We start from the raw sequence: 9,824 nt of genomic DNA, 5'->3' as shown, positions 1-9,824 counted from the left end.
CATGAAAGTAGACTAGTAACCGCGGCTCTCGATTTCTAGGGGCTGGAATCACAAATCCAGTCTGTAACACTCGTTGTGTCACAGCAACAAAAGTTATCGGATTTGGAATTTTTCTGTTAAGAAATCTTATCTGATACGGCCTTACTGATTCATGGGAATTCTAACCTGATTCCCAATAAATTAAAAACATATCTAGGTACTCAAGATTAGTATATTTTGGCATTGTACTTAATTGACTTCACCTTTAGAATTCTACGAAAAGATCGGCATAAGACTTGCTGCTGCTGAGATAGCCTACACAGTGTACACTTGCCGAATTTTGACAAAGAATGAAATTTTGGTCATTATCGTTTTTCGGTAGTTTTTCTGTAGAGTGATGATATGATTTTATTTCTTATAATTGTCAGCTTTTAGCCTCAAATTCAGCAAAAATATTTTTTCCCTCCTTCGCTGTTATTTATACTTGCTTTAACATTAAGGTGACATGTATTCATCTAGCCTGACGAGTTTACTTCCTTGGTTTGAATTGTAAATTATTTAAGAATAGCGTGTAAGAGGTCCTTAGACTAGAAATGTTTAGTTTAAATGTAATTCAGTTCATAAGTATGCATAAGGATGTAATTATTTGACTTATTTGAACTGTCGTATCAGTGAAGAGAGGTGAGTCAGTGAAGTTATGGTTTTACAGTGCAGTGAACAGTTCCGATCAGTGATAATTTATAGCGTCAATGAAATGTGTTCTATAGTGTCAGTGAAATGTGTTACAGAGTGTCAGTGAAATGTGTGCTAAAGTGTCAGTGAAGTGCGTCATAGTGCCACTACAGGGAATGAGATGAGGGTAAAGTGAAAGACTATTGAAACTTATGTAGGATCTATACATAATTATGTAGGTTGTATTGTAAAATTAGGTATTTTATTTATGTTTTATTATTATTGTGTTAAATTGTATTGTGTATTCTTATTGTATTGTGTATAAAATTGTATATGTGTTGTAAAATTGTATTGTGTATTGTAAATTTTATTGTATATTGCTTATCATTTTATTGTGTATTGTTTATATTGTATATACCACTGCCACCGGGTGCTTGCCCAACTGCAGTGTAAATAAATACATACATACATCTTTGGTCATATTGCGAGTTAATCTCTTGGTTGAAATACTATTGTTGAGACTGGTTCTATTGTTGTTAACTAGAAGGCGACTGTATATGTATTATTGATTTGTTATGAATATGATTTCGGTAATGAATGAGGCCGGTGATATTCAGGGATGTTGTGGCCCTTGTGGCCCGAATTTCCTCGCATTTGCCTTACGGTTGAGGAAAAACCCTGAAAAATCTCAACCAGGAAATTCAACCCGACCGGGAATCGAACCCGGGCCCTCTGCGTAAGAGCCAACATGCTGACCCTTACACCAAAGAGGTGGTCCAAAAATATTGTAATAATTCTTAATTAAAAAATGTTATTAATAGTAATCTCACTAGAGGTTTTGATTTATCTAGAGAAAATAAAAACTCGAGTGGGATTTGATTCACTATTTCACGATTAGAAGAAAGTATATACAGATTAGAAGTAACGAGTACTCTAATAGGCCTACAATAAAATATTGACTTACGAAAATACTGAACTGTCTTCAAATGTATTATTGTACCATCTCAACATTACAAATATTCCGCCAGATAGCAATAGTGTATTATGATTAGCTGTTTCTTGTTATCATTTGTGCCAAATATAGAATCTTCATTGAACTCTGTGGACGGTTACTAGTCAAGAAGGCTTTGTTGTTTCAGTTTCATTTGTATTAAAACAGTTGCATTCCACTTCAATTGTCCGAATCCCAGTAATCAACCTCACTTGACAGATGATTTTCAATAATTAGTATTAAATAATCTCTGATACGTCACTATCCATGATATCATACAGCAGAAGCCATAGACCGCTAAATAACCGCTAGACCGCTCACTGGTGCTAGTGCTTTGCTCCCAAATTGAACAGCCAAAGAGCGGGCATTTGTTTGGTAGAGCTGAATAAGTAGACTATTGTTCTTTCTTGTGCTGATTTTAATAGCAGCAATGCACACGGATGTAAAGATAAAGAAGGAAGGAATGTCATATTTCACTGGTTAGTTAATTCTTAATTTCTACGAATATTTGTTCTCCATATTATGTTACAGAAGACAAACTATTGTACTTGCCATGTGACTCTTCATGCTTCAAGTTTCCTCTGAGTAAAGATTCCCTTAACCGAAAGTGGATAGGTGCAATCCGCAGAGAGAATTTCTACCCTACAATGAATCATTCAGTGTGTTCAACTCATTTCGAAGATAGTAGTTACCTTTCAAACTGCGTTATTATACATTCTTATTGTCCTTCACTCACTCCATATCATTCATTTTCTTCAAACAGTTGTTGTTTCAGTGCATACATGAATAATAAAATTATTCACCGAACTTAAAGATACGGAAACTGCATAAATTATAAAAAGTTATTTTTTAAATATAACTCATTGAAAGTAATTCTTGTCTTAGTTACGGATTGAAACATTTTCTTATGCTTTTGCTGCTGCTACTACTATTACTACTACTACTACTACTATTCCTGCTGCTGCTGCTACTGCTACTACTTTTTTTACTTCATACAGCAGTTTAACCTACAGATTGAATTGAATAGTTGACATATTAATTCTTTTATTAACCGTGGTTATGAATGTTCACATTCAGAGTTCCTATGAAAATGATGCAAGTCTGACCACAGTACCTATGTCTGACAGCCAGGGTTGCCGGGTATCCCAATTTAGGCGGGATTCTCCCAATTTCGTAGTTGAGTCCCGATTAAAGCGAGTCGGAATTGACAAAAGTCCAGATTTTACAGATATTAGCCTTGAACATATTTAAACAAATTAGTCTGTATGTCCTATTATCCGATATTTTTATTTATATATTGACTCAAATGGTAACATTGTAAACACAGAGATAACCCGCGGATAATTAGTAAGTCTATGAGGTAGCCCAGCTGATAGCCATAAGGCAACTAAACTCGCAAAATAATACTTCTAGTTCTACCGCATTTTTGATTATTCCGTTTCGGTCCCTAGTCGCTGTTCTCGCAATTAGTAAACATTGTGTATTTTAAGTGCGTTGAGTGGCAAGGAAGATAACGTTTTGATATCGCATTTTGCACTAATAACAGACATACAATTGCTGCGTTTTATAGTTTAGTGAACTATGTTTAAACATGGATTCATTGTCAGATTGTACGCAACCGATGATAACAAATACCCTGCGTATACGACTTGCCCGCGAAAAACACAGTTCGAAAGAGGTTATGGTAGACACAGACCGTACAGACCGCCATCTGGTGTTACGACGTTCAAGTTATACCGTACACATTCTCAAGTTCAGATTGAACGCCTTGATTTATAGGCAACTTCTCTGACATAAAAGCTGAAACTCGCTTCAAATCGCTGACTCACAACAGTGACGTCACGACACACTTTGAAATGAACATCCAGTATACCAAACTTGCGAAACTGTTGACACTGAATGTTGTAAGAACTGTAGCTAAAGGTCCAAATAACGCCATTTAGGTGTTATTTGAAAACTTTTATTACAATTTTTGGCATAAATATAGACTTTATTAAATATGTCACGGAATTAGGCAACCTTACCCTAAAGGGTCCGGAGAATAAGTAAAACGGGTCAAATGAAGACGAAATTAAGAGGAAGATAGAAGAAAGAATTAAAAAAGGAAAATATAAGGGAAAGAAAGGAGGAAAACAAGAACATGGGAAGAAGAGAAAAAGAAAGATGAAAGAGGAAAAACATGAGAACAAAGAGGAGATAGGAGAGTGAAGGTGAGAAGGACGAAAATTGTAAGAGCAAAGTTGAGAAGAATGGGCAAGTAATTTAACTACATTCAATGTTTGTCATCCAGAGAATTTATTTTCTGTTACTTCGTTAAACATTTATTCTGTAAATCGTATTAAATGCAGCCACCTCTTGAGTGTTAATGCGTCACATACTACATCAGAATAACTCACTATATGTAATGAACACTAATCTTGCTTGGCAGTGTTCAAACTGCTCACAGACCACAGGACCTCGTGACATCTGGAAGGTCAGATGGACGTCCCCAACACCTGTTGATGACCGTCCAGGCTCCCCATCCCTGCACCTCCTTGATGTGTCTAGCGCACCTGATTGATGCCTGGATGTCACGCAGCAGGTCTGAGAATAACATTAAAAACATACTAATCACCTTCTCGAGAAGTGACTTTTGAGCTGGACAAGAGGAGGAAATACTAAAAGGTCGGTGAGAGTCACACACTTGTTGACTATTATTACAATTACAAATGGCTTTTAAGAAACCCGAGGTTCAGTGCCGCCCTCACATAAGCCCGCCATCGGTTTCTATCCAGAGCAAGATTAATCCAGTCCCTCGCATCATATTCCACTCCCTCATATCCATTTTAATATTATCCTACCATCTATGTCTCGGTCTTCCCAAATGTCTTTTTCTCTCAGGTCTTTCACCTAACACTCTATATGCATTTCTGGATTCACCCATATGTGCTACATGCCCTGCGCATCTCAAACGTCTGGATCTAATGTTTCTAATTATTATGTTAGGGGAAGAATACAATGCGTGGAGTTCTGCATTGCGTAACTTTCTCCAGTCCCCTGTAACTTTATCCCTCTTAGCCCGAAATATTTTCCTAAGCACTTTATTCTCGAACACCTCTACCCTCTGTTCCTCTCTCGAAGTGAGAATCCAAGTTTCACAACCATACAGAACAACTGGTAATATAGCTTTTTTATAAATTCTTTCAGCTTTTTCGAGAGCAGACTGGATGATAAAAGCTTCTCAACCAAATAATAGGAAAAATCAACTAAATTCATTGCTAACGTCTTTCAATTTCATTTACATAGTAAATTTTCCGATCAGAATACAAGGGGATTCTGCTACTGCAATCGACAACATATTTATTGCAAAAGAAAAGAATAGGTATATCTCAAACAACCCCAAATATTATTAATGGTCTTTCGGATCATGATGCTCAACTCCTATATATAAATATTAATACATCATCAAAAAATCAGCTAAAGTGATATTCAAAATTATTAACAGGGAATCATTGAATCATTTTGAAACAAATCTTAAAAATGAAACATGGGAATCAGTATATAGTCAAAGTCATATTTTTGAATCCAGTTGTCTTGTAAAGTATAAAAATACAAAAATATCCAACAATAGATGGTAAACACAAGATATTAAAATCTCTTGGAAGACATCATTATATAATTATATACAGAATAGAAATAATAATGATACAAGCTGAAAACAACAATATAAAAATATTCAAAAATATTATACAAAGTGACACCAAAAGCTAAAGAATTACATTATAATACAACAATACAAAACTCTGATAATAAAATCAGAACAACTTATAACATGATTATTAAAAAAGAAAGTGGACAATTAAAAGGTAAGAAACAAACTATATCCTTATATATAACAATACAAAAACGTCAAAATCAAGTATTGCAAATATGTTTAACAAATATTTTCTTTCAATAACTGATAGCTTCAACATTCCCCAAGATAATATTACTAACAGTTTAGACTCTTTAACACAATATTTTTCAATAAAATTCCCAAATATTCAAATATTTCCAACAAACAAACAAGAAATGATTGCAATTATTGAAAATATGAAGTAAAAAATCTCCTCAGGGTATGATGAAATGACAAGCAAAATATTAAGAGCAAGTTCACATAAGTATCATAGCTAGGCCACTAAGTTATATATGTAGGCCTAACCGTTCAATGTTCAATGGTATATTCCCCGAGCGGGGGCGGCTATTCAGATGACGTAGGTGAAGTTTTTTCAGCCGATATCAGCAGTGTTTAGGTGTATAAACAGTACCTGTAACCGCCCACAGCATAGAATAATGTTTACTGTTACGAGCACTGAGAGCTCAGTGCCGAGTGGTGTCTATTGGAACTACTGTAGAGATGAAACTACTGTATTTGGGTTCCCACTCTCATCCAGCACTTGGTTTCCATGGTAACATGACGTCATGCTGGAGAATCATAGTGCCTGTGAAGTGCATTTGTGAGTCTTTCAGTTAGGAGAGCTGTCAGATTTGTTGCAGGTGTAGTAGGCCTAACCAGTTTGCAGATCTAACGTACTAATAATAGAAAAGGGTTGAAGCTGGTCTCCATGGCCGCAGGCTAGGCTACTGTTGAAGGGCGGTGAAATTGTACAGTATGTAGTCTACTATCTGACTCGAGAAAAGTATTCTCATTCCTTTTGTCTAAGCAGCCACCCACTGCAACGGTAAATTAGCTGGCTGTATGCTATTTTATCAGGAATATACCCCACATGTGTTACTTCTTCTCACGAGTTCACGATCTTGCCAATTTCTTTTAGCTCTTGTATTGGAAAGTTTAACTCGCGCATGAAATGTACATATATAATCTTAATAATAAATACAGATATATTAATGGCTACTTATTTAATGTATTAAAGTACGCACTAGTGGTAAGTGTATATATAGTGTAACTTATTAATCCTACTTCATAGTATATATTATAATATGTATATATAATATTACGAGTATATTATACAAATACTTGGGTACCGGTACATAGAAAATGTTGATAACTGTATGCGAAATATGTATCCAAAAAATGTTACAGTTTGTAATATATCAGAAACACTGTTTGGTAGAATTAAATGTGAGAATTAAAAAACATGTTTTAAATTCTGGAGGACCTACAGTTCCATTGTCTTTGTTTTTAAAAAGTGCTAAGAAAATAGATAAGTGGTATACAATAATTTAAAAAAAAATTTCAATAAAAGAAGCTTTTCTGTTTGAAAACATTGAAAAATTTTACTCGGAATGCTACATCACAACAAGACTTTCATCATTAGCCCCATAACGTTTTATAGACGTACTGTCCACCCTCAGCGAAACTCGAGATATTTTATTGAGACGTCGACAGATTTTCAGTTTTGAAAGATAGGATTGCCTTAGTGTACAAGAAATAAGGTGAGTGCTGAAATAAATTCATTTTCCTGTTTGCATATGTTCTAGAAATAGTAAAATTGTACGTAGTTTACGAATAGTAGGCCTACTCGTGGTGTTGGTAAAACTGTGCATGCATTTGTTTATGTGAACAGCACTTCACCTATTTTTATGGCGAGCCGCTACTGTCTCTGAGAGATTAAAATATTCTATGGTTATTCCTATTTTCAAAAAAGGAGAAATCTAGATATAGATGTTTTTATGTTTGCAAACGAGACCTCATTATGAAATTTTTAAATATGTGTAAAATATGACTTTTTATAAATGCAAAGTTTGACGATATAATTATGGAAATCATAGAAGTGGTTTGACACCACACGGCCTCGAACAATAGTACCCTGGCGCCGCCAGGGCCCGCCAGGCCTGACTAGCTTCATACGGACAGCAAGTTGCGAGTCAACATTTCACCTTGCAATGAAATAGTCTCAAATACGTTACGGTGCTATATGTTTACATTTATTTATTTGTGTATCTGTATGTATGAGTGATTGAACAACAGAAATAGTACTGTTGTGCAATATACCACTTGTATTTCATAACAATAATAAGGAAGTATTTATTTAAAGGCAGATTGTATGCGACAAAAAATAATTTTTACTAGGAATAGAAGGAAATAAAAATTTTTCAGGAGCAGCACACTTTTCTCACCCATGCAATGAGGAGAGTATTCGAGCTAAGATACATGTACTGAGATATATTAAACAATATTAAATATCTATGCAGTGCAAACACACACGCTCACTGAGATACTCTGTGCTCTTCACTGAAGCTATGTTGTGATAATATCATGAGATGCGCAACATATGTAAAAATATTAATCTAAAAAGCACATTCGAATTTCTTCCTACAACCGCTTTTATTAACAATATGTTTTAGTCGTACTGACATAAAAGAAATTGAAATCTTAAAAATTTTTAACTCAAAAATCTCAGGCGCCATATAAACATTTTCAGTCGCCATGCCTACATGACACCCGAAATTGGTGTACTCCTAATTTTTACAATAAGTAGAACGCATCTAGATACTTTAGACCCAATTAAAGGTGGGAATTAATAAATATAATAATAAATATTAGCACAAACTTGAAATAAAGCAAATTACAGTATGAGTGTGTGCTTTACGAGTCTCTACACATTAAAATCAATGATTGTGAACATTTTAAGCCTTTCAAATGAAAAATCTCTCCTTATTTGTGTATAAAATACATTTTCTTCTTTCCTAATGAAGTGCTTTTTACCAAATTATTCCATTACAGCACTGTTCTCCGACCACCCCGCTTTGTTTTCTTTTCGCATGTTCATTGAACAGCAGACCTGAACTGTGTACATACTGTCAAGCTATTTATATCCATACACTGTTGCTGTTGCTGGAGACATAGGACTATAGTAATATACAGGGTGTAAGGACTAAAAGTGTCATTATTTTAACTAATGAGTATCCATGTTATGAGGAAGAAAAAATGTCCTTACAATTTTTTCTAATTGCAATATTGAACTAATTATTAAAGTTTATAATATTATACGTTTTGCAACGTTGCTGGATGGAGAGGAGGAAGTTTAGAAGTATACAGAACAGCTCAAGATTTTCAAGGTGATTCCCATTTTTAAAAAGGGCAACAATACGGAACCCAGTAGCTTTAGGCCAATTTCCCTTATTATTCCTGTTTTTGCTAAAATATTTGAAACTGTAATAAAAAATCAAATTTGTGAATACTTTGAATCTAATAACATGTTTTATAGTTCTCAATACGGATTTAGATCTAATTATAATACAACCAAAGCTGTTATTGGTTTTATTAGTTATATATTCGAAGCTCTATAATTTCTCTCTATATATTCTATAATTTTGAAATATATATTAGTCCTACTTTTCACGTGCGATATTATTCTTCTATAGTGTTAATATTATATTATATAATTCCATTGCCGCTGTAATTATATTTTAGTTCCTATTTTATTTTACTTATTTATTTATATTATTATTTTTTATTTTAATATTATATCTGAACTGCGACCGAGCACGAGCGCTGCTCATTCGGTCTCAAATTTTGTTAATACTACTGTATCTTCTTTTTATATTGTTTGTATTATTTTATTTGTATTTCTCTTTGTTTGTTTTGTAATTATATTTCTTTATTCTGTATATTTGAAATAAATAAAATTGAAAATTGAAAATTGAAATTATACAAGTGGGTGTACAAAAATCTTGAGGACCACAAATTTAGTTCTGCTACATTTTGTGATTTAAGTAAGGCTTTCGACTGTGTTTCGCATGATGTTATATTAGAAAAATTACAATATTGTGGTATTAGATGGAGTGAATTGAAATTATTTGTTTCTTATTTCAGTAACCGTCAGCAGTGTGTCATCATTGATGGCAATAAATCTAAGCTCATGAGTGTAAAATATGGTGTGTCTCAAAGTTCAGTGTTGGATCCTATTCTGTTTTTAGTAATGGTTAATGATTTGATGTGAAATGTTTCTGCTTATTCTGTGGTATTCGCTGATGATGCCACTTTTTTGACAAGTCATAGTGATATTAATTAATTGAAAACTCTTACTAATTCAGTTTTCACGGAAGCCAAAAATGGTTTACTTTCAACAAATTTCTTCTAAATGGAAGTAAAACTGATTTCCCTTATTTAGTATTAGGCCTATAACCATGGAAAATAATAACTTCAAACTCCTCGGTATTACTGTGAACACCAAACGTACCTGGGCAGACCATATTG

General features: G+C 33.9%; 1 protein-coding gene across 5 annotated transcripts in view; it reads right to left on the bottom strand.

The window, feature by feature from the left end:
- Window positions 1-3,913: 3,913 nt before the first annotated feature.
- The window catches only part of LOC138715414 (lysozyme 1B-like), an 83,587-nt gene continuing 77,676 nt past the window's right edge, over window positions 3,914-9,824 (bottom strand). For all 5 annotated transcript variants that reach the window (XM_069848275.1, XM_069848278.1, XM_069848274.1 and 2 more), the window contains one exon: window positions 3,914-4,225. In XM_069848275.1, the coding sequence (XP_069704376.1) occupies window positions 4,083-4,225 (143 nt within the window). In that variant the 3' untranslated portion in view covers window positions 3,914-4,082. The remainder of the gene's footprint in view (window positions 4,226-9,824) is intronic.

Source organism: Periplaneta americana, chromosome 15, assembly GCF_040183065.1.
Source record: "Periplaneta americana isolate PAMFEO1 chromosome 15, P.americana_PAMFEO1_priV1, whole genome shotgun sequence".
Lineage (NCBI taxonomy): Eukaryota > Metazoa > Arthropoda > Insecta > Blattodea > Blattidae > Periplaneta > Periplaneta americana.
This window is presented reverse-complemented; position numbering and strand designations above follow the sequence as displayed.